Below are 25,799 nucleotides of genomic sequence, written 5' to 3'. Positions count from 1 at the left end.
CTCCCAATCTTACTTTGTCTGATAACGGAAATGAATTCATGAAATTAAACTATTTCGAATTACGTGCGTTATCGCTGGCCTGGATATGTAAAAATATTGAAAAGTCAAAGCTTCGCGTGCTGGCCATGATCGGCCAATCGGAATCGACTGACCACCAGGTCATCCTCCGTCAATCGTGTCGTGAGATGCTGTATGGAGGGGCCTGGAGTCAGCACATATCGCTGTCCATGGCGTTGTTGGCTTTCTTAACCTTGGAGCCGCCACTAATCGGTCAACTAGCTCCTCAGTTAGCACAACGAGACTGTGAGCGCCCCGTTCGAGCCCTGCCACCAAGGGAAAAAAAAGCCTTGCAGTTCTGGGAATCGAAGCCGGGTCCCCTCACAGCAGCCAGACACACTAGCCACTGGGACATCATATAAAATATTTCTTAGTTCTCTAAACGACCCTGCGTTCAGTTTCATCTAGGAATATTGAAATAACAAGATCGTAATGTGACTACAATTATTTAGATATAGGCCTACTCATGATTTCGTTAATCGCCGTCGTGAAGCTGTCACCATAGATTCTTTAAATAGAAATGTACACATTTTCATTGAAAGCTATTCATGTTACGATGAAAAACTGAGAGGTAATAAAGCATGTGCAGATTAGCAATACAGTCAAGAAGGAATAAAGGTTCAGTGTTTCAACAACACCGGCACGCCCTCCAGTGAACATCCAAGAAAAACGGTTTAGGTTACTCATTAAAAGAAAGATTCTGCCTGATATGGTATCCTTAGTTTACGAGTTTAAAAGTGGTATTTCCGATATGCACTGAAAATTCGACATAGCGCAAATACCCTTTCCCAATCTCTGGCTCGTTCGTCGAAGGAAATGGCTAGAAACTGTGTTGGTACCACTGACACTCCGTCGGCGACATACCACGTTCATTTTCGCAAAGTCACACACGAGGCAAAAACGAAGCTACCAGTGTGAGAAGGTGGGAAGTTCCAACGCCAAGGGCGTTTTATTATAACTGTTTTACGCAGCACTCACGGAAAGGAATTCTGCATAGCCTTAGCACCTGAGCTCGTTGACCGTGACCGAGAATGCGTTGATAACCTCGACATCGCAGCAACGAGCGTTCTGATGCAACGTCGAAGAGAGAGTGGAAGCGTTAGAAGCACGTTTTAAGCAAACAGTCGCAGATCCGCAATGCGGAAAACAAATAAATATGAGGCAATCACACGGACGGGTCTAAAAAGATACAGGTTGCTTATTCAGTTTCCTGACTCTGAGAAGGCATTACGGATCGTGTTAAACAGAAACATTTTGTGAGCATAGTTAATAAGTTACCTATATACATGATTTAAATAGAAATTATGGCGTTGTGTGAAAGAAATTTGCGACACCAGGAAATAGAGAAATGCAGGAAGACTTGCAGAAAAGGCAGTAAAGGGGCTAGTACTTGATCTCCTACAGGAGCGCAACAGATGGACAGATTCATCATTGTTTGATTGCCTTATTGGCGATAAATCATTGTACACAGTCATAATCGAAAAAAATTCTTGGGGTATCAGGCTGGAGCGATATTAAGTGGAATGATCACATAAAAATGGTTTCAGGAAAACCAGAATCCAGACTAGGATTCAGTGGAACAATTATAAGGCAACGTAGTTCACCCTCGCAGGATGTACACTATGTGTTCAAAAGTATCCGGACACCTGGCTGAAAATGACTTACAAGTTCTTGGCGCCCTCCATCGGTAACACTGGAATTCAATATAGTGTTGGCCCACCCTTAGCCTTGATGACAGTTTCCACTCACGCAGGCATACGTTCAGCCAGGTTCTGGAAGGTTTCTTGGGGAACGGCAGCCCATTCTTCACGGAGTGCTGCACTGAGGAGAGGTATCGATGTCGGTCGGTGAGGCCTGGCACGAAGTCGACATTCCAAAACATCCCAAGGGTGTTCTGTATGATTCAGGTCAGGACTCTGTGCAGGTCAGTCTGTTACATGGATGTTATTGTCGTGTAACCACTCCGCCAAAGGCTGTGCATTATGAACAGGTGCTCGATCGTGTTGAAAGATGCAATCGCCATCCCAGAATTACTCTTCAACAGTGGGAAGCAAGAAGGTGCTTAAAACATCAATGTAGGCCTGTGCTGTGATAGTGCCACGCAAAACAACAGGGGGTACAAGCCTCCTTCATGAAAAACACAACCACACCACAACACCACCGCCTCTGAATTTTACTTTTGGCGCTACACACGCTGGCAGATGAAGGTCACAGGGCATTCGCCATACCCACACCCTGCCATCGGATCGCCACATTGTGTACTGTGATTCGTCACTCCACACAACATTTTTCCACTGTTCAATCGTCCAATGTTTACGCTCCTTACACCAAGCGAGGCGTCGTTTGGCATTTACCGCGTGATGTGTGGCTTATGAGCAACCGCTCGACTATGAAAGCCAAGTTTTCTCACCTCCCGCCTAACTGTCATAGTACTTGCATTGGATCCTGATGTAGTTCTGAATTCCTTTGTGACGGTCTGTATAGATGTCTGCCTATTACACATTACGACCCTCTTCAATTGTCGGTGGTCTCTGTCAGTCAACAGACGAGGTCGGCCCGTACGCTTTTGTGCTGTACGTGTCCCTTCACGTTTCCACTTCACTATCAAATCGGAAACAGTGGATCTAGGGACGTTGAGGTTTGAGGAAATCTCGTGCACAGACGTATGACACAAGTGACACCCTATCACTTGACCACGTTCGAAGTCCGTGAGTTCCGCGGAGCGTCCCATTCTGCTCTCTCACGATGTCTAATGACTACTGAAGTCACTGATATGTACCTGGCAGCAAAATGCACACAATATGAAAAACGTATGTTTTTGGGGGCGTCCGGATACCTTTGATCACATAATGTAGCTCAGAAACCCGTGGCTCGAACTAGTCCTGAGTGTTGCTCACCAGTGTGGGACTTTTACCAAGTAGGTTTAATAGAGGAGACAGGAAATATCAAAAAAAGAGCGACCCGTTTCATCAGGGGTTCGATTAGTAACGTTACGGAGATGCTCAACAGACGCTAGTGGCAGTCGCTACACCACGGATAAATTTTATGTGGAAACTTCCGAAACCAGAGAGTCAGGTAAATTTCTCACTTAATGTGACCATGACGGTACCTTCTGGTAAATTCCAGCTTGTACAGAGTCTTAACGACAGTCTCCTTATCGCACGTCATTTGCGAGTGGATGAGGAAAGAGGAGAAATAATGGCGGTTCTCGAAGCACACTTTCCCACACACCGTAAGGTATCTAGTAGTAGTAGAAGTAGTAGCTTTATTCTTCCGTAGATCTCTTTTTACAAGGATATAGGACATCTCAAAGTATGTACAATTATAGACCAATTTATAATAGGCTAATTCGTAAACACATACCTTTACAGACTTCTAGTTAGAGACAATCATTAGATTTACTCCTGGTATACAGTTTTTTTTACAAATAACTTATTAAATAATGTAATGCCACATTGTTCACTCATATCTCACTATCAGTCACTGCACACACTATACACACATTGTTTCATAACACTTCACTCACTACACACACAAACACATACACACTGGTGATTTCTGGGCCATTTCCTGTACCACGAGTGATGCAGATATGGTATGGATGCAGATATGGCATGGATGGGGAAAATCTGCCGGTTAAAGCCGATACTGGTATTTTACTTCTAAAAGTATTTTTCGGTTATGTTGTTGTTGTTGTCTTCAGTCCTGAGACTGGTTTGATGCAGCTCTCCATGCTACTCTATCCTGTGCAAGCTGCTTCATTTCCCAGTACTTACTGCAACCTACATCCTTCTTAATCTGCTTAGTGTATTCATCTCTTGGTCTTTACGATTTTTACCCTCCACGCTGTCCTCCAATGCTAAATTTATGATCCCTTGATGCCTCAGAACATGTCCTACCAACCGATCCCTTCTTCTAGTCAAGTTGTGCCACAAACTCCTCTTCTCTCCAATTCTATTCAATACCTCCTCATTAGTTATGTGATCTACCCATCTAATCTTCAGCATTCTTCTGTAGCACCACATTTCGAAAGCTTCTATTCTCTTCTTGTCCAAATTATTTATCGTCCATGTTTCACTTCCATACATGGCTACACTCCATACAAATACTTTCAGAAACGACTTCCTGACACTTAAATCTATACTCGATGTTAACAAATTTCTCTTCTTCAGAAACGCTTTCCTTGCCATTGCCAGTCTACATTTTATATCCTCTCTACTTCAACCATCATCAGTTATTTTGCTCCCCAAATAGCAAACCTCCTTTACTACTTTAAGTGTCTCATTTCCTAATCTAATTCCCTCAGCATCACCTGATTTAATTAGACTACATTCAATTATCCTTGTTTTGCTTTTGTTGATGTTCATCTTATATCCTCCTTTCAAGACACTCTCCATTCTGTTCAACTGCTCTGCCAAGTCCTTTGCTGTCTCTGACAGAATTGCAATGTCATCGGCGAACCTCAATGTTTTTATTTCTTCTCCATGGACTTTAACACCTACTCCGAATTTTTCTTTTGTTTCCTTTACTGATTGCTTAATATACAGTGTGAATAACATCGGGGACAGGCTACAACCCTTTCTCACTCGCTTCCCAAGCGCTGCTTCCCTTTCATGTCCCTCGACTCTTATAACTGCCATCTGGTTTCTGTACAAATTGTAAATAGCCTTTCGCTCCCTGTATTTTACCCCTGCCACCTTCAGAATTTGAAAGAGAGTATTCCAGTCAACATTGTCAAAAGCTTTCTCTAAGTCTACAAATGCTAGAAATGTAGGTTTGCCTTTCCTTAATCTATTTTCTAAGATAAGTCGTAGGGTAAGTATTGCCTCACGTGTTCCAACATTTCTGCGGAATACAAACTGATCTTCGCCGAGGTCGGCTTCTACCAGTTTTTCCATTCGTCTGTAAAGAATTCGCGTTAGTCTTTTGCAGCTGTGACTTATTAAACTGATAGTTCGGTAATTTTCACATATGTCAACACCTGCTTTCTTTGGGATTGGAATTATTATATTCTTCTTGAAGTCTGAGGGTATTTTGCCTGTTTCATACGTCTTGCTCACCAGATGGTAGAGTTCTGTCAGGACTGGCTCTCCCAAGGTCGTCAGTAGTTCTAATGGAATGTTGTCTACTCCCGAGGCCTGGTTATTTTCGTTTTTTACGAAAACCAGGTGAAAACTCGGCATATAAATTTGGCATGGCAGAAGTGCTAGAATTATTTATTTTTAAATAATTTTTTTAAAAACGTTTCATGTTTCTTTGTAAAATTTCCATAGCTTTGAAATATTGGTTATTACACAAAATGGCAAAATCGATCAGTGCTATTTTAATAACATCACTGACAAAAACGAGCAACCGAAGTATGACATGAGAATCGGAACAGCACTGTGGAGACAATAACTTACCTGTTGCCGTGTGACGTGGCCTATTATGCGGTACGTTTAAACGTGCAGCGTCCAAAACTTGCCCACACCTGGGCTGTAAAGTAGTTTCTGTCGTCCTCGGATATCGGTTGTATTACAGAATGTCATTATCCCTAATTGGCAAATATTTTACGAAGTGTGGTAGCAATCAAGTACAATGCTCCATTTGCCACGAAAGACTAAAAAAGGGAGGAGGCACAACAAACTTGCGATGTAGCATAAAGAAAAAAATACACACAATGTTCCTTGGAAGAGAAGGCAAATTTAACTGATATATCTATAATTTTATTGACACGCTATAAACTTGGGATGATAACTGATCTCTAAATACTGTGGTTGCTTCATGGTGAAAAACTGATACTATTCATAACTGATGCAGCAGGAATGTCATCAACTTGTGAAGTTAAATTCTCGGCATCACCGTGCCCGTCTCCTTCATGTTCGCCATCTTTGCTGGAGACACTGAGACCCATTTCTGCCACAGACTCAACTCCATGTCGGTCGAGATCTCCTACTCCTTCACAGTCATTAGAATTTTTCTCTCTTTGTTCGACATCTACATTTATTCCTGGAAATAAGAGCAATAAAAAAAACGAAAATCGGTTATTTCAGAAACCGGTTATTTTCAGCGGTTTTAACAGTCATGTTAAACTGAAGAGCAAAAACATTTAAACCGAAAACTGGTTGTTTCCGCTATAACCGCCATCTCTAAGGTATGGATGTGTGACCATTGCAGGTGTTCATTTACCTGAACAGCTAGCAGCAAACGCATATAAAAAAAGCGAAGCTCTGCTTTCTGGCTTAGACGGGCGAATCAGAAACGACCGACCACCGTGTCATCCTATGCCAATGGCATCGTTTGGATGCGGCATAGAAGAGGATGAGGTCATCACACTCTCCCAGTCGTCGGCTTTCTTACCTCTGGGACCACCACTTCTCACTCAAGTATCTTCTCAGTTTGTCTCCTGACGCTGACTGCACTCCGTATCAGTTCTCCAACATAGGAAAAATCTCAGGCAGTGCTGGGAACCGAACCCGCATCCTCCGCATAGCCGCCAGACACATCGACCACTGACGTCCTTTTCTCCCTTCCTTATGTCGGTCCGTTTCGTCGTCCATTTTTCGTCACTGTTGCTATGCGGATGTCGCATTTCAGGTTACATTGCTGAGAACTTCAGTCAGTTTTTTTACGAACGCTATTGGGAAAGTAAGAGATGATAGGCCGCGAAATGGAAACGATAGAGAAAATCAGATGAAGCTTTGCACAGATGTGTTAGGCAGTGTCTTAAGTACGCCCGTCGATCCTGTAACGTCGCTCTTTTCAGTTCTGAACACACAGTGAGCATGTAAAGATGTCTAGAACAATAGTGTCTCCCGAAAATTATGGGTGCCCGCCGCGAGGCTTCGCCTGATTTTACGCAACCCCACATAACTTACTTGTCATACATTCCCTTTTCATGATAATTCTCGGCCGCACACTGCAGGGGCAGTGAGAACACTCCTGCAGCGTTTCCGGTGGGAAGTGTTTGGTTTCCCACCATACAGCCTGGACTTTGCCCCCTCTGATGTTCATCTCTGCTCACATGAACCGCTAGCTAAGAAGACGTTTCCGCACAGGTAACCGAATGCAAATCAGCGTAGAGAAGTGACGGAAAACACAAATGGCTGCCTTCGATGACGACGGTAGAGGGAAGTTGGTACAACGCTGCGACACATGTCTAAGTCGGAGCGGCGATTATAAAGTACCTTGTTGGAAGGTGTAGCAAACTGTTGCGAATAAAACATTTTCACTGTCTTTTCCATTTAGCGACCGATCGCACCTAGCTTTTCGAATAGCCTCCGTATTACAGACGATGGCCAGTCATAGAAGATGGCCAGTCACCTTACCGAACATGCTGAGCTGCCGTGCCGTGAGCGAAGGCGGAATGCAGATACAAATGAACACGATATAAATATGTGCAAGAAAGACATTGTTCTTCTTCTTCTTTATTCTCTGCTTAGACAGGTCGTCAAAAAGTCTCTTCCAATCTTCTCTTTTCTCTCAGCATTTCCTCCAGTTGTAGTCCCCTTCGATTCACATCATCCTTCACCTGCTCCCTCCATCTTGTTCGTGGTATTCCAGTTGGTCTTCGTCCAGATTCTGTCCATTCTATTGCTCTTTTCCTCCTGATATAGGGATTTGGCGACCCCATCTGCCATTGATTAACCACTGCAATCAGCCTCCCGAATATCGGCGGTTAAACCATACATCTTCCTGACATGAGGAACTGTGTGTCAGGCACTGCAAATCTTGTCCCCAGCAGTAGATTTGCGCAAAGGTCCACGACAGGTCGAGGTAGCAAGCCAGTGGTCATCGTCATCGCTTTCAACAACCGAACAAGCCTCGGATCAAAGACATCGTTATCGAGATGAAATTATTTTACTCTCGATGAACTTTATACTGTGTTGTTGGTCTGCGACAAATAGAAACTGCTTTCAAAACAGGGGCTCTATCTGGAAGGCAGCGTTTGTTTGATACAAAAGAGCTAATGGTATAAGCAACAAATGAAGTTTATAGAAGAGATGACTAAGCAACACAAAGGAAATCCACCAGGAATAATCATACGCTATACATTAGCGAGTAAAAGCATTTACTGTAGATATAGACTGTATCAGCTACCCGCCAAGCGTCTTTTACAAATGCGAACCACACGTTTTGTGCAACAGACATATCAATTGGACAGTCGGTGACCAGTCTTTTGGTCCTGGCACATCACTGTTTCTACCCCACTATAAACCACAAAGGAGCAAAATTAGGGTCGACGGCAAGGAAATTGGAGCACAAACTCGAATAGGAAGGATGGGGAAGGTGCCATCCCTGCATCCACTTTTTTGTATTTAGAGACACACCGGAAAACCTAAGTCAGAATGACTGTAACTGCGTTTAAACCTCACCCTTATCTAATGCGAGTGGTAATCGGTGAACCACTTCCCTCGCTGCCCGCAGAACCGCCTACATGGCTGTGGATGTTATGGATCCAGGGTCCGTAATGTCTGCATTACAGATTAATCTTTACAGTTCTGGGGTGTAGATTATGTTTACTTAGCAATGACTTGGTGTACTGGTACCTACAGAGGAATACATAGGTGAATCAGGAACAGTTTTCATTATTTCAGTCAATATTGCACTCGTAAACAGCCATGACACCTTTGAATATTTAGAAGAACGTAGAGCGGACTTTCCTGACTGGGTAGGGAGCTCATTAACATAGCGTATTTGTAGGATGTTTCGAACAGCTCTTTACGGCAAACAGTATAATCCCCCTCTCCCAACATAGATGCGGAAGACTATATTGCACGCAGCATAGATGACTGTAGCTCAGGACCACTACCGACTTCTCTACACGAATTGTAAAAGAAAAAGTGTTTGTGTTAGTTGGTTCGGCCGTAATATACAGCTAACACCTCAGATGATAAGTACAAAGGGACAGGGGAAGGGCTTTGTAGTGATTTTGAAGGGGATAACTCGAATATGAGCCTGTTGCCTCATTAGACCAGCTCGTTTAGTTAGCCAAGCAAGTTATCACCTTAGGGAATACCTTCATTTACTTCTTTGACAATTCTGCGGGCAAATCGAAACTGCGTTACAAGAGTTCCAGAACAGAGGCCAACGACATTTACCAGTTATTTCTGAAATATCAGTAAATGTATCTAGTGCCAAGCCTAAAACACGAAGTTCGCAGATGTTAACACTACAGATTTCAATTTACGCCGTTAATCGCTGCGCACTAGGGTACTCGTCTTATAGTGACTTTTCAACAAATCAATATATTACGTAAGATAACAATGACGTCCTCGCAGCTTATCGTAGTTACTTCAAAAGTTTCGCAAACTGTTGTTTGTCGATCGCCCAAAATAAGGTCTCGAATCACAAAACATATTGCGTTATGTAGCTAGCAGGGACTTCGTCACAGAGCTGTTGTGGCAAGACATCTGCGTAATGTTTTGACCAAGCCTTATTTACATGTCACTTGTTTTACTACTGCTGATAGCGTTATAGTTGTCTGTTATTCCTGGTCATTGTCTTACAATAACACTCAGGGAATTTCATCGTGGAAAACATAGTACTGGATTTGTATCCAGTTGTTTACGTATTGATCCACAAATCCATACCATTAGTTCACAGCAGTTTCCACAATATGTAGCATAATTACAAAAACAAAAATACTGCAGAAAAACAAAACATCGACACGACATTTATGTTGTCACAGCCAGTCTTTTATTCGCCTCGCTAATACTAATCTTAGTGATCCTCCCATTTCAATCACTTCTTAGTATTACCCTTAAATACTTATTCGGTTTGGCTGGTAATTTTCCCTAACAGTAGCTAGGTTGCCTGTGAGAGTCCCAATAACACTTTACTGTTAGTGCTGAGGGTTGATGTGTGTAAGTTCTACGAATATACCAATGTAGATATTTTTGCTTTACTTCTGCATCCCTGTGATGGCTTCGAGGATCGCTGTCTTCGGCTGACAGAAAAGTACAGCTTGGGAAAATACACAAATGCGGTGAACTTTCAAGAGCCTAATTCTAAATGCCGTGAACTTTCAAGAGCCTACTGTTCAACGTCAGGAGACTGCATCTGAGACGAGATTGAACAACGATGGCGGAAATGTTAGGGTTCAACACGCCGTGACGACGAGGTTATTTCGGACGAGGAGTACCATTTTAGAGACTGGAAACAGCTACATGTGTTATGTTCGTGTTATCACGCAGAGTCTCTCACAAGGGAAGCATACACTTAACGGCTCACCGATTTTGCCCATTTTTCGGACGATTGTAGAACGTACTTAGATGTGACAGATGATGCTCTTGTTCAATGAGATTCTTAAACGTTTTCAGGGTATTGAGGTTGAAAATTATATGAGTCTGTTGAACAGCATAAGAGAAGTCTACACGTTGTGCGTTCGAATCACGTCACGTTATCCCTCCTTATCCTTCCTAAACATTTGTATGGCTAGAACGAATCATGTCTTTTTCGGAAAGGACCAGTAATACACTACTGGCCATTAAAATTGCAACACCAAGAAGAAATGCAGATGATAAACGGGTATTCATTGGACAAATATATTATACTAGAATTGACATGTGATAAGATTTTCACGCAGTTTGGGTGCATAGATCCTCAAAAATCAGTACCCAGAACAACCACCTCTGGCCGTAATAACGGCCATGATATGCCTGGGCATTGAGTGAAACAGAGCTTAGATGGCGTGTACAGGTACAGCTGCCCATGCAGCTTCAACTTGATTCCACAGTTCATCAAGAGTAGTGACTGGCGTATTGTGACGAGCCAGTTGCTCGGCCACCATTGACCAGACGTTTTCAATTGGTGAGAGATCTGGAGAATGTGCTGGCCAGGGCAGCAGTAGAACATTTTCTGTATCCAGAAAGACCCCGTACAGGACCTGCAACGTGCGGTCGTGCGTTATCCTGCTGAAGTGTAGGGTTTCGCAGGGATCGAATGAAGGGTAGAGCCACGGGTCGTAACACATCTGAAATGGAACCTCCACTGTTCAAAGTGCCGTCAATGCGAACAAGAGGTGACCGAGACGAGTAACCAATGGCACCCCATACCATTACGGCGGGTGATACGCCAGTATGGCGATGACGAATACACGCTTCCAATGTGCATTCACCGCGATGTCGCTAAACACGGATGCGACCATTATGATGCTGTAAACACAACGTGGATTCATCCGAAAAAATGACGTTTTGCCATTTGTGCAGCCAGGTTCGTCGTTGAGTACACCATCGCAGGCGCTCCTGTCTGTGATGCAGCGTCTAGGGTAACCGCAGTCATGGTCTCCGAGCTGATAGTCCATGCTGCTGCAAACGTCGCCGAACTGTTCGTGCAGATGGTTGTTGCCTTGCAAACGTCCCATTTGTTGACTCAGGGATCGAGACGTGGCTGCGCGATCCGTTACAGCAAGAAGGCGTTCCGTATTACCCTCCTGAACCCGCCGATTCCATATTCTGCTAACAGTCATTGGATCTCGACCAACGCGAGCAGCAATGTCGCGATACGATAAATCGCAATCCGACCTCTATGAAAGTCAGAAACGTGATGGTACGCATTTCTCCCTCTTACACGAGGCATCACAACAACGTTTCACCTGGAAACGGCGGTCAACTGCTGTTTGCATATGAGAAATCGGTTGAAAACTTTCCTCGTGTCAGCACGTTGTAGGTGTCGCCACCAGTGCCAACCTTGTGTGAATGCTCTGATAAGCTAATCATTTGCATATGACAGCATGTTCTTCCTGTCGGTTAAATTTGGCATCTGTAGCACGTCATCTTCGTGGTGTAGCAATTTTAATGGCCAGTAGTGTAATAATAATAATAATAATAATAATAATAATGATAATCTGTGTGATACATTGATGAAGTATAATCGAACTGCAATAAGGAATCGTGGTGAAAAAACATTTATCTATCGACACATTCTCCAAGGTATCGTAGTGAAAACATACTGGACTATATCTGCCTTGAATAACGCACTCTGTATTGTCGCCATACGCGCATTATTGTACCGGTAAGTAAATGTTCGTTTCATCATGGTTACTTATTACCTCCATTATACTTCACATCGTATGTACCACAACGATTATCGTTCCGTTAATGTGCTTATCGAACATGGTTCGTTGTTGCGAAGTAGGTGTTTGGTAGAAGAGTAGGACAAAAAAAATTACGTGACTTGAAGGCAGTAGCCCCCCTAGCTGTCTGCGCTGGCGTAGCTGCTCCATGGCAGGCGCTCTCGTATGATGTTTAACAGGCTCGTAGAACTTCCACCCCGTATCGTGCTAGAACAGTGTTGGGTACTCCTACGTATGTACCACAGCCGTGCTGTCAGCCGTTGGGTGTGAGCTTCCCTTGCCATCCGCTGCCTAGCAATTGCCCAGATGTGCGCGCACAGCGAGCAGGTTGCCTGGTGGCTGCAGAACCGCCCACGCTTGCAAACTTGGCGGCCCGACCTCGCGCTCCTTCCCGCAGCTGCTCTCGCCTTTGTGTAGGCAACCCGGCTGACTCACCCGGAGAACGCTCGACCATCAAACTTCCCAGCACAGGCATTACGCCAACATGTCTGTCAGACGTGCATCTTACTGAACTACCCCGTATTATCATGACGACGCAAGCCTAATCAGCCAAATGGAAAAGGAATCTACAAAGTACGACAGAGTTTAACAATCCGTTGCGAACAGAGTCCTTAGATGAGGAGCAAAATCTCGGATTTGAAAACTGTCCAGGAGAAATGATTTTAAATTACATTTAAACTTTGTTTCGTTATCTGTCAGACATTTTGTGTTATTGGGAAACTATCGGAGATTTTTGTTGATACATATTGAAATCCTTTCTGAGGCACTCATAGCCTTAATAATGGGTAATAAAGGTAATTTTTCCCTCTAATGTTGCAGCCACGGATATCTCTATTCATCTCAAATCGTGATGGATTACTGATGATGAATTTCATTAGTGAATGTATGTGTTACGATGGCACTGTTAAAATGTCTAGCTTCTTGGAGATGTACCTACATGATGTCCGTGGGTGAACACCACATATTATTCTTACTGCTCGCTTTTGTGCAGTCATTACATTCTTTCTAAGTTATGAGCTACCCAGAAATTTATTCCATAAGAAATTATTGAGTAGGAATGACCAAATATGTCAGGAGGTTGATGCATTTGCTTCCTAGATTAGCAATTATACGAAGAGGAAAAGTAACTTAACCTAATTGTTGAACAGTTATATGCGTTTTCCAATTCAAGTTTTCATCTATGTGAGTGTCCAAAAATTTGGAACATTCTACCTTATTTAATGACCCCTGCCGATTTGCTACCTCAGTTGCTGATAAAACTCTATTTCTTGTACAGAACGGAACATAGTGTTTTTTTTTTTTCAAAATTTAGATAGAGTCCATATACTGAGAACCACTTTATAATTCTTCGGAAAAAATCATTTACCATCTCTTTCATTGATTCCTGTCTACTGGGATTTAGTATCCTCTGCAAAAGGTATCAATTTTCCCTGTTGAATGTGTAGTGGAAGGTCATTCACATATATAAGGAACAGGAGTGGACCCAAAATTGAAACCTGTGGGACTCCTTTTTGATTTCTTCCCATTCACTAAAATTTTCTAATCTTTCGAAATGGTCTGAAATATTCAGCATAACCTTTCGCATTCTGTTTCTTAAGCATGATCAAACAAAGTATGCGTAAGGCCACCAATGCCATAAAACTTGTGTTTTTCTAAGAGAGTGGAAGACCACAGAATGATCGAAAGTGGCGTAAAGGCTAAATATTGTGTGTGACATTCAATAATTTTTTAGGATAACTTATTTTGCGTTTAACAGTCTCGTACTGATTTGCCGATCTTCATTTGAAGTCTAAATGTGGTTGGAATGTGACAGTTTGGTTGTGACCTGGTGAAGTAACGAATGTGACAGGAAGAAACTACCTGAAGTGTCTTGGGCTCCGCAGAAAAGTCAACACATTCCATCACCGCACAAGCGTCACTCCGTTCAACTATCACAAACTCGTTCGCGCGAGTCTGAGAGTGTTTCAGAAGGAGGTCCCACCTCCTGTACTGTCAACAGAAAAATCTATATCACTGGGCTCAATGACCCATATCGCACAAACTAATTTTTTCCGGACATGTGTTCATAGTGTTTTTGTTTGTTTTGACCAATCTCACCTTCAGTAAGGGTATGGGACGTTGTTAAACACGTTCCACAGAATTAAAAATGTGTGTAATTAGTTAACGAGTAATAAGGGAGTGATATTGCTACTTTATTTTTCTGAAAATGAACGTATCTGGAAATCGTCGAGTCTCAGCTTCGGTTATCATCACTTCAGAAGATTCATGAGGGACCGAACAACTATCGGCGCACAGCCGAATTCACGTGCTACCTACGCGCACGCAGAACGGATTCGCGGCGCAGTGGGAGCTCAACATTCAGAATACACGTCAGGGCGGGGGAAAGTTCAAGTACGGCTTGGGCGCCAGTCGCGGGTCACAAGCTCAGCCTCTCCGTACACCACTGTCATCAAGAACGGGCGGATGATCTTCGTTCTCACAAAGACGCAAGCAACTGTAGCTAGCCATGAAATGACAAGCGCTGCCTCCGCTTGTTTATTGCAGCTATTCGGCTCATTGTCCTTAGGCGTCACGTCCAATTAGGCTCCGGAAAACAAGAAAACAAAACTCACGATCCCACTACCGATCGTACGGTGTGCGGCGAAGGGTTTCTGATGCGCTAATATCATTTCCGCCCTTTCTGTTTCAGTCGCGGATAGTGCGACCATTCGTACGCGTACGTGGCAGTACGAATTTCTCTACATTCATCGTTAAGGTCATAACGCGATATGCGTATTTTTATTTAATCGTATCAGAGGGTGGTTCTGTGATGGGGTTACAAGCTGTCAGATGGAGAAGGGTAAATGTAGCAATTTGAGTTAAAAGACCAAGTCCGGAAACGACAGAGCCGAAAGTTATAAGCGAAAATCGTTCTGATGCCTCTGACGGTGGAGTACATGTACAGGTACTGTTGTTGGTAAGACTGTAGGGTGGGCACGTTTCAGGGGTGGCACTAGTGACCAAAACAAGATAAAAACCCAATAAATCTGGACTCTAAAATGCATACGTTAAGAGTTATGAGCATTTGTTCATCTTCCGTAATGTGAAACACAGCTCTTCTACTGAACAAGTGCCCATAGCGCTAAAGATATGCATTTTAGTGTCCATATATACTGGGCTTTTTTTCTTGTTTTGGTCCATACCATCTCCTCCAAAAATATGAAACCAAAGAGCTTGCACTAGAAGAGATGTGTTTCACAGTATACAAGATGAACAAGTGACCATAGCTCGTAAGGTATGCATTTTAGAGCCCATGATTACTGGACTTTTTTCATGTTTTGGTCCCTAGTACCACCTCTGACAATTGCCTATCCTATAATCTTACCAACAATAGTACTGGCACATGCTTCCACGGTCAGAGGTATCTGACGATTTTCGTTTATAAGTTCCAGCCCGGTTCCTTACCTCAAGTTGATACATTTGCGCTTCTACATAACCCCTGAAATTTTGTAACATCATAACGAAATCTCCCTATACAATACAAACAATGAATGGTAGTTGTAAAGCTACGAGGGCTGGAACTTTACAAGTGGTAAATATTTATTTTCAACTAATTAAAAATAGGTACATGTTTCAAAGTTTTATTGTGTATAACCCGTTGCCAACGATGTGTTGGTAGTTCGGCTGGAGTGTTCTATTGCCTGACGAATCTCTGTTACAGTTCTGAAGTGAGTGCCACGAAGTGCTTCCTTCAATTTAGGAATAAAGTTGAAGTCACATGGGCTCAAGTCCGGGGAACTTAGTGGGTGGCAAAGCTCTTCCTAGCCTAATAGATCGACCAAATCAGTCAGAACTTGCGCCAAATGCACCCGACCATTGTACAGCCGAACGATCTACATCTACATACACACTCCGGAAGCCCCGCATGGTGCGTGATGGAGTGTACCCTGTACCATTACCAGTCATTCATTTCTTTTCTGTTCGACTATCAAATAGAACGAGTGAAAAGCGACTATCAGTATGCCTCCGTATGAACCTTATTTCTCTATCTTACGAGAGCTGGATCTTTAATAGTGGCAACTATTTATTTACAGCTCGTAAAAAATAGATACGTGTTTCAGAGTTTTACTGACCTTCACAGTAGTCACCAGCATTGTGTATAACCCGTTGCCAGTGATGTGGAAATCGTAGGATACTCTTAGCAGCGCGATTTGTGTTCACGGTTCGAGCGGCCCGGTCTATTGCCCGACGAACTTGTAGCAGTTCTGAAGAGAATGCCGTGAAGTGATTCCTTCGGCTTAGAAACCGAGTTGAACTCTTGAGGGCTTAAGTCAGGTGAGTGCAATAGGTGGTACAGCACTTAGCAGTCCCATCAATCAAACTAATCAGCAGAAGGTTGCACTGTACGTGCTTGAGCATTGTCCTGCAAAATGATGTTCAGGTCATGCAGAAAGTGTCATCATTTCTGTCCCTATGCTGTTCATTTTTGGAACACAGCGTACGACCAGCTTAGAGGTACGTTAAACGCTGGGTAAACAAATCGTTGATAACTCACGCAAGTGTTCCCCGAATCTCCATCTCCTCCGGTAAATACTGCACAGTAACGGTCCCAGACAGCCAGACAATATTCGACGGACGAGATTTCATAAGCAACTTTTCTTCTGGATAAATTAAACTTTCTCAAAATTCATCCATTGTATTACATTCACGGCTGATTTCAGTCGCTGGACAGTAATCGAAAAAGATTATTTAGTGAAAAACCACGGTCCGTATTAGGCTGTCCGGATATATCCTTTAATCGTTGTGCGATTGTCCAGTTACGTCACAAAGACATTTTAGAGCATTTACATATAATCACTACGCTGGGTGTCGTACGTGGTGTGGCGTACAATCGGAAAGTCGTTTCATATGTGAAGTCATACCTGAAATAATCCATCTATATTATAATTTAAGGACGAAAACATCGTCCTAGAATCACGTTATCACGTCATATCATGCGCGAACCACAATACTTTCACATTCAGATGTATGTGGAAGTATTCTGGTTCACACATGACATTACGTGTTTACATGGTATTAGGACTGTTTTCTAGAATTGTTTTAGGAAAAGCATATAAAACCTAAATCTTTTTGGGTTAATGAATATGTGTTAGTTTCGTATTTTGGTAGTGTGCATCCTTGGTTGGGAGCTGGGAAAGGAGGGGCGCACAAAATTTATTTTTATTTACAACCAAGAACGCCGATAACTCAGACTTATCTGGGCCAGTAATTCGAGACGAGGTTGCGGCGCAAGGCCACCGGCCTTGCTCATTTGAATGAATTAAAACCGTGGTTTAAAGAAGGAAGACCTCAACCGTCTCGTGAAATGTTGCTACAGAGATCCAAATCATGGCTCCCGGAAACACAAACGAGGAAACACTTCGGTACTATCTGTAACCTCGATGTAAGACGCGCCGGAGTAAACAAAGTTACGCATACGAAATTTTGTTTACGGAAGAAGTACGAGACGGATAATATAGCTGGTATAAAAAATAAACTCAGCCACGTATTGAACTAAAACTTGAAATATTTTATAAACACGAATGTATTTTCGATGCATGCACTACTTTAATCAGGAATGACAAACATTTGTTTTCTCGTGTATACGAACGTTGATGTCTCGGTGTGGCAAACGAAATACTAGACAGATCAGCTTACAAGGTCGAGAAGGAGTCTGCTCTCCCGAAAGAAAATTTCTCAGTTATTTGAAAATATTGTTCCTTTTCACTGCGTATGTTTCTGGGCAAAGATTAGACACCTATCTGCAGAGAGCAGTTTTCTCGTTTTTTCGGTAAAAATGTTCAAACTGTTTACACAGTTTCAATGGTATATATATCATTCATTAATACAGAGTGTTCGGTAATTCCCGTTACAGTCTTCTAGGACTTATAGAGGGGACTTAGTACATAATATTTTGAATAGGAATCCACGTCCGGAAATGTACCGTTTCCATTTTACGACAGTTTCAGTTCACATGATTAACTCATTCACTTTTTCTTGAGGAACTGAATTAGGCGTGACGCAGTCCAGTTATTAGGTAACAATTCGAAAGGAAAGAAAACGAAACATCCATTTATCACTTAAGCACATTTGTTTGTATTAACAATTAAACATTACGTGTTTACATTGTTCCCAAACAAAAAATAATCCAGCAACTGTACGTACTGAACAGTACTGATGCATCACAACAGCGGGTCGATGTGGCGACCGCCTACGTTGTTACAGACATTTCACCTACGAAGGATGTTCTGATACACACTCTCCATCCCACCCGCTGTCTCTTCAGTTTCTACTGCGGCGGCCACAACTCGTACCGGCAGACGTTTCGCTGTCTCTATAGGAGTCTCGTAAATTAAACTTTGCATATGACCATACAAGGATGAGGGAACGGGTTAAATTCGGCGACTGCAGCGGCCACGCGGTTGGATCACGTCAGTCTATCCATCTTTCACCATGTCGTCTGCTGAGATGTCTCCGAACCGCATGTGAGAAGTGAGGCGGTGCACCATCACTCCGAAACCACGTCTCCTGACGAACGTTCAGTGCCACAGCTTCCAACAACGAGTCCAATAACGTTTTGTAGGAAGATCAAGTACGCAGAAACAGTTACCTTGAGTGGAAGGGGGTATGGCCCAATCGCATGACCGTCCACAATACTTGCCAACAAGTTAAAATCAAACTGGTGCTGAAATTTCTGAAGATGCGTGGCATGAGGGTTTTCGTCTTCCCATACGTCGCTGTTTCACAACTCTGAGACTCTCCTCTTTCCCTCAGAAGACGTGAAAGTGTTACACATCTGAATTGAAACCATCGTAGAACGGAAACAGCACGTTTGCGGACATAGGTTCCTATTCAAAATATTATGTACTCATTCCCTCTACAAGTCTTAAAATTTTGTAACGGGAATTTCCAAACACCCTGTATATTGCAGGCAAGGTTTCGCTTTTGGAAGACGTTCTATATGTGTGCTGATAGATAACGTCCACATAAGAACAAATTTCATAGAGGAGCAATGAAAACGAAATGGAAAATCTATCAAGACGTGAAAATTACATAAAATTTTGATAATCCAAAACCAGTAACTGTAAACATAAAAATGAAACACAATTTGGTGCAGGCCAAGCTGTTCCTATTATTTCTCTCCCATCTTTTGTAAGGATTTCACCAATGTATTCATAGTTTTCCATAAAGGATGTTTACACAGCGAACAGAATTTATTTCGGTGGGTGTAGCAGTTTGCGTCAGAACTCTGCAGAGGTAGTTACAGCAGATGTAATGGCAATACGTGGTTGTTTCACAAATTCTCCGCAAAATGTTTCTGTCATGTATATGTTGGCAGCCGTTAAAATACGCCTAAAATGCAGTCTTATGATACATACAAGTACGTTGCACCAAATGAAGTTACATTACATGAATGACTTGTAGTGGATACAAGTGAAATAACATGAGTCAAATTATTTGTGGCTTCGCGTATTTATGACGTATATGTCACTGTGTTTTTTTCTCCTTTTTATGCCACCTGTGGCTAAGTATGAACATTTAAGCTTTTGAAGTCATTATTTATTGTTCTATTAGACAGCTCAAACTGTAATTAGTGCCACACACTCAGGAGCAAATTTACTAAACTAAACTGTAATTCCTAATGTAAGTATGGTATTTTATGGAGGAAGTTCAGTTAGTCTAGTTTAAAGACCCAATACTTATTTTTGGTATCAAAATCGATTTGTTTTGCTGTTAGTGTTCACTGTCTGCTCTTGTTACTGTGAAGAGAAATGGAAAAACAGTGTGGCAGCACATTGTCCCTGTAGCTCACAATAACATACGGTATTAGAGGGGTTTATCGCAAAAACATGTAACAACATGTAAAATCAGCACTCACCATGTGAAAGCGAAAGTGCTGAAGTGCGGAATTTCTGGAAGGTATTTAGAAGTTGCTGCAGCGAAGTTTGAAGTGCAGTTTCTAACCAGCTATCACTCGACAGCAAGCTCATAAGGCCTGACAAGGATTATGAAACAAAGACACATTTCTTCATAACGATAGAAGTCGCTGTAAGTACCTAGCAAGGGACCGCCCGACCATGTAAGAATATCCCTACATCGTTGTTTCGCGAAAAACTCTAATTTTAAAACCTCATAACGAGAAATTGGGCAAATTTTTGTTCGACGTTCATCACCTGCAGAATTCAAAAGATGCACTCTTGAACCGGTGTTTGCCGCACTTGCCTGGAGCGACTGCTACAGTTGCTTGTATTTACAGAATTTTTTTTCTATCTCGTTCGGTACCCAACGGCTGCTTTGAAATCTGTAATTAAGGCGTTTAAAGGTAACTAATGTAATTATCCGTCTTGATCGCTTTTTTATCGTTTAAAAATTATGTACTTTTTTACGAGTTTCGGCTTACGCTATCGTCAGAATCTGTCACGCAAAAAGCAGTAAATGAGAAGTAGTTGTTTTACTTCTCTGCTTTTCACCCTTAAAAAAAAACAATTTAACCTCTTTTTAAGCCAGTCAATGTGTAATGTCGTCACGTGGCACGAAATCATTATACGAGACAGTAATGATTATGTGAATAGCCGGTCGGAGTGGCCGAGCGGATCTAGGCGCTACAGTCTGGAAACGCTCGACGGCTACGGTCGCAGGTTCGAATCCTGCCTCGGGCATGGATGTGTGTGATGTCCTTAGGTTAGTTCTAAGTTCTAGGGGACTGATGACCTCAGCAGTTAAGTCCCATAGTGCTCAGAGGCATTTGAACCATTATGTGAATAGTTAAATTAGTTGACCGCATTTTCATTTTTTTTAAGTAAACAACTTATTGTACTCGTACATCTATGTCTACATGACTACTCTGCAATTCACTCTGAAGTGCCTGGGAGAGGTTGTTAGAACTACTTTCAGACTATTTCTCCACCGTTCCACTCTCTGACAGCGCATGGGAAAAATCAACGCTTAAATCTTTCAGTTCGGTCTCTTCTTTCTCTTACTTTATTACGATCATCATTTCTCGCTACGTAGGTTGGCGACGATAAAGTATTTTCACATTCAAATGAGAAAGTTGGTCACTGAAATATCGAGAAAAACACACCGCGACGAAAAACACTTTTGTTTTAATGATTACCACCCTAAGTCGCTTATCCTATTCGTGATGCTCTCTCCCCTTTGTAGCGACAATACAAAAAGAGCTGCCCTTCTTTGGACTTTATCGACGTCGTCCATCAGTCCTCTCTGGTAAGGATCCCACACTGCACAACAATACTCTAGCTTTAACTTTAGGCGTTTCGACGTAAGACATCTTCAGAATCCGATATTGGATGTATGTCCGTAGGAACATTGCATCGTTCTTCTGACCAACACAGGCACTGTAATATTGTATTTATCCGCCGATTACCAGGCAACGACTTATAATTAAAGTGCCGTCTCCTGTACGGGAATCACATAATACGTGTACGAGTACAGATTGTGACGCAGAAACCACGACATTTGGGAGTTTGGGTGTGGCCCTGAATCGTACACGGATAGCCAAAGCGGTTACGGCGGTCGCTCCCGTAAAGCGGAAATCGGGGTTCGAGTCCCACGCTGGCACAAATTTTCATTGTCATCATTCCGTTATACAGGTGATGGTTGTTAGTATTTACAACTGCGGATGCATTTCTTATATATTCAGAATCTACTTTTCATTTGTTTCTTTGCTGTCTGCTAGATACTGATGGTGGCTTAATCCGAAAAAAAGTAAAAGTGTATGCTTACACAAAATATGAAAACGATCAAGACGAAAAATTACATTTACTAGTGACGCTATTATTGCAGACTCGTACAGTGATTTTACGTCATTTATAGACAAATGTTTAAAGAGTGGTCACGGTGTCGATAGCGAAATGATGACAGGAGGTGAATCATAAGGGCTCTAAGGCACGCCGGCCGGTGTGGCCAAGCGGTTCTAGGCGCTTCAGTCTGGAACAGCGCGATCGCTACGGTCGCAGGTTCGAATCCTGCCTCGGGCATGGATGTGTGTGATGTCCTTAAAATGGCTCTGAGCACTATGCGACTCAACTGCTGAGGTCATCAGTCGCCTAGAACTTAGAACTAATTAAACCTAACTAACCTAAGGACAGCACACAACACCCAGCCATCACGAGGCATAGAAAATCCCTGACCCCGCCGGGAATCGAACCCGGGAACCCGGGCTTGGGAAGCGAGAACGCTACCGCACGACCACGAGATGCGGGCTGTGATGTCCTTACGTTAGTTAGGTTTAAGTAGTTCTAAGTTCTAGGGGACTGATAAGTCCCATAGTGCTCAGAGCCATTTTTCTAAGGCACATTTTTCATAAGAAACATGTCTGCGTCGACGTAAAGCAACTCCCATCTAATTTCATCACGAATATAGACGTTCATATGCAAGAGAGAGAGAAATAGGAAGAGAGAGAGAGAGGGAGAGAGAGAGGAGAAGGAGTAGATTTGGAATAATGTTTGCAGATTGCGTTACTGGTGAGGCATGGCTACCAATCATTAAGTATCGAATAAATCTGATTTGAAAACGCAGCTAATGATTAGACACGTGCTCATAAGCATAAAATGGTATGATCACTTATCAGCTCGTTACAGCCTACCCATAGGTGAGCAATATCTATGGAGCGAGCATTCAGATACGAAGAACAGTTTTTATTTGTCGCCAACATCCATTGCTTCCTAACGTCTCGTGACTTTGTAGTACCTGCCTATGAAAAATAACTGTCCTTCCTATTACGTATTTTGATTTACATCCGTAACAGCAATAATTACTTATCATTGCTTTTACCAATAAAAAAAGCACGTGAAAATAAGTCAAACACCAGTAATATTAAAGTTTCAATCTTGGCGCAAAATGTAAACAAACAGCGTTATAGCGAACGTCACGTGGCATTTACCGTTTGATATTGGCAACATATTCACTACTCTGTAACAGCTACTGTAGACATACAAATAGTTGTCCCAAGCTGTACTCGAATTGGATATATTTGCTTCAAGCGACATGGCTTCTAAGCATAAATTTGCGACACTTCCTTTCGACTTAGTAACTTTTTTTAACATTACAACAACAATGCAATTACAAACAACAAATAAGCGTATTCCTATTAAATTGTGACGAATCAATCTCCAAGTTCATCATTCTGCTTCGAGAATATTTAGAACTGTTGTTGATATGACGCTATCAGCGTAAGTAAATAAATATTTTATAAAAGGATGACACGATTGCCGGAAGCTGCAACACGGATTTATTCATTAACTAGTTTCCATAACATTACCATAGTCTCGTCAGCGTAATTGAGTCATACTGGATAACTATGAAGAGACATTGTGACTCTGAGCCATAAATCACTAAATACTTGACTGACATAAGCTTCGAAATTTGTGAAGTTTAGAATTTACTTAGAAGCTGTGGCGCAACATTTCCCCAAAATACTCGCATATCCATAAATAGACTTAAATGGCTGCTGGAGTAAGACAGAAGCTGTCGGTAACGGAAACGCGCCTTCCTTTCGATTACACATCGGTGTTCCCAAATGAACATTCAGTCGCCTGCAGCCTTAAAACTACCGCCTTCGCTATGCTCGAGCAGTTGCAGAAGTTGGCAGAGTGCTCGGTGTGGTCGCCTGTGCGGAACGGAGGGCACGCACGCAGATGCAGGCCGCGGGACGTTTGGCAGCCGGCCAGCGAGTACTCACTCTCGTGCTTGGAGTTCCCTTTCCAGAAGGCCTTGAGGAAGGACATTGTCGCGGCGGCTGTCGGCGCTGACTGCTGCGTCGTGTGCTGTCCCGTGCTGTGCAGTGACGTCCTCGCAGTCCCACCGCCAGCCTGAAACTGACGGCCGGCCGGCCGAGCCCGCGCCAGTCACCGCCGCCCCCACCACCGCACCCAGCCGACGGCCGCCAGGGTGGGGGGAGGGGACGCCGAGGCCGGCCGACAAAGGCTCGGCAGCTGGACGCTACGCGAGGTGCAGGCCAAACAAGCGGGACGCGCGGTGGACCCTAGATGGACTGCAGCGGGCTGTCGAGACCGTCGTAGCTCGCCAAAACAAAGGCAGCGCGATGCCCTTCTGGGTACCATTCCCACACATCGACAGTCCTGACGCGTTTGTGGCTAACCCCATGTCGGAAGGGCGTTCGACGCTGCGCCACATCGTCGGGTACATCTACACAGGCATACAACTACCACCGTCATACCATAGCAAAAGATCTAGCCGAGAACACGAGAAAATTCTGGGCCTTCGCAAAATAGCTGAGCGGGTCTAACGCTTATACCAGTCACTCTGTTGATCAGTGTGGTGTGGCAGTGGAAGTCAGTAAAAGGAAAGCCGAACTTTTAAATTTCGCGTTTAAGAAATCGTTCACGCAGGAGAATCGTACAAACGTACCGTCATTTTGGCACAGTACCAACTCCCGTATGGAGGACATAGCAATGGGCATCTCTGGCGTCGAGAAACAACTGAAAGAGTTGAAAGCAAATAAGTCGACAGGTTGTGAGTGTGTGGGCTTTATTCTGTCAAGTTGTGCAATGGATTGATCCAACAAGTACCCTTTGGCTCCTGCAAGAAACAATTTCCACCTCACACTACTACAGAAGTCAGACAGACGCTCCTAATGTACCCACAAGAACTGCTTGAAAAATATTCAGCAACAAATATCTTCTGGAGTTGGCTGCTGTAAGGAGAAGACACAAAAATATTCTATATATTCTTACTTAACTAGTGGAATGCTTGTGTATGGGGTATTGCTAGTTAGTGTAAGAAAATCATTAAACGAACGAAAAATATTATTTATTGCAAAAAATTCTGAGAAATCAAGTGAAACTTTTTCTTGTAAAATAATAATAAATTTCCAGTTCCTTTTCAGAACAGTAGATTGCCTCTTATGGACATAAGTGCTATTATTTTTACAAAGTATGGAAAGGTTCTTTTCTCCCTTTTCTTTAAGTGTTGTTTACTCGGCAGAATGGCTGAGAGCCACGCCTACACAACTTGAATAACTTTTCTAGGTATGGTCAAGGCTGTCGCGTGAGAAATGTAATGGAGTCTACTGCTGTGGAGGACAGATGGGGCTCGCATAGGCTGTAGCGCATAATACTGTGAGCTGCGACGAATGCTGCCTGCGTCGCTCACTGCTGCCAAATAACACAACTATCTCTTTCTATCTGGACTGACCTTCGCCAATCAAACTCTCCCTACGCCTTGATGAAGTCAAGGATTCCTATCCGCCCCTAATCTAACTATTGGCATGGTACACCGGTCAGATAACCAGACCACCGTGATGCCACTCAATACTCACTCACAGGCGTTTAACTAGTACTCTGTCCGTCTTCACACCACACAATAACTGTGGTGGCCAACACAGTGAACAACGCTTAATCGCGAGCGACTTAATATAGAGTGCCACTCGGATTCGCTAATGACAGAGGTGCTCTCCCAGTGAAGTACTGAGGAGAGACTTTGTTCCTCGCTCTTTGCGTACACGTACGAGCACACTCGCTCTCGTTACATGTTCCCACTCCAAGAGCGACAATGGAATGGCCCATTTTTGTGGAAAAGTTGCAAGGATATATCATTCGCTGCCTTCCACCACTCCTCTGACTCTTTGCGTCAGAAATATTCCTCCAATCAGCATTGCTCTTTTAAACGGGAGAATGACGTTTCGTTT

The 25,799-nt window shown here is 43.1% G+C and overlaps 1 protein-coding gene across 1 annotated transcript in view; it reads right to left on the bottom strand.

Moving 5' to 3' along the window:
* LOC126162721 (low density lipoprotein receptor adapter protein 1-like) overlaps window positions 1-23,967 on the bottom strand; it is a 210,890-nt gene extending 186,923 nt beyond the window's left edge. Inside the window, exon 1 of the mRNA XM_049919383.1 lies at window positions 23,832-23,967. Within this exon, the coding sequence (XP_049775340.1) occupies window positions 23,832-23,877 (46 nt within the window). The 5' untranslated portion in view covers window positions 23,878-23,967. The remainder of the gene's footprint in view (window positions 1-23,831) is intronic.
* Window positions 23,968-25,799: the final 1,832 nt, after the last annotated feature.

Source organism: Schistocerca cancellata, chromosome 2, assembly GCF_023864275.1.
Source record: "Schistocerca cancellata isolate TAMUIC-IGC-003103 chromosome 2, iqSchCanc2.1, whole genome shotgun sequence".
NCBI lineage: Eukaryota > Metazoa > Arthropoda > Insecta > Orthoptera > Acrididae > Schistocerca > Schistocerca cancellata.
The sequence above is the reverse complement of the archived record's forward strand: the minus strand, read 5'-3'. Positions and strand labels throughout refer to the sequence as shown.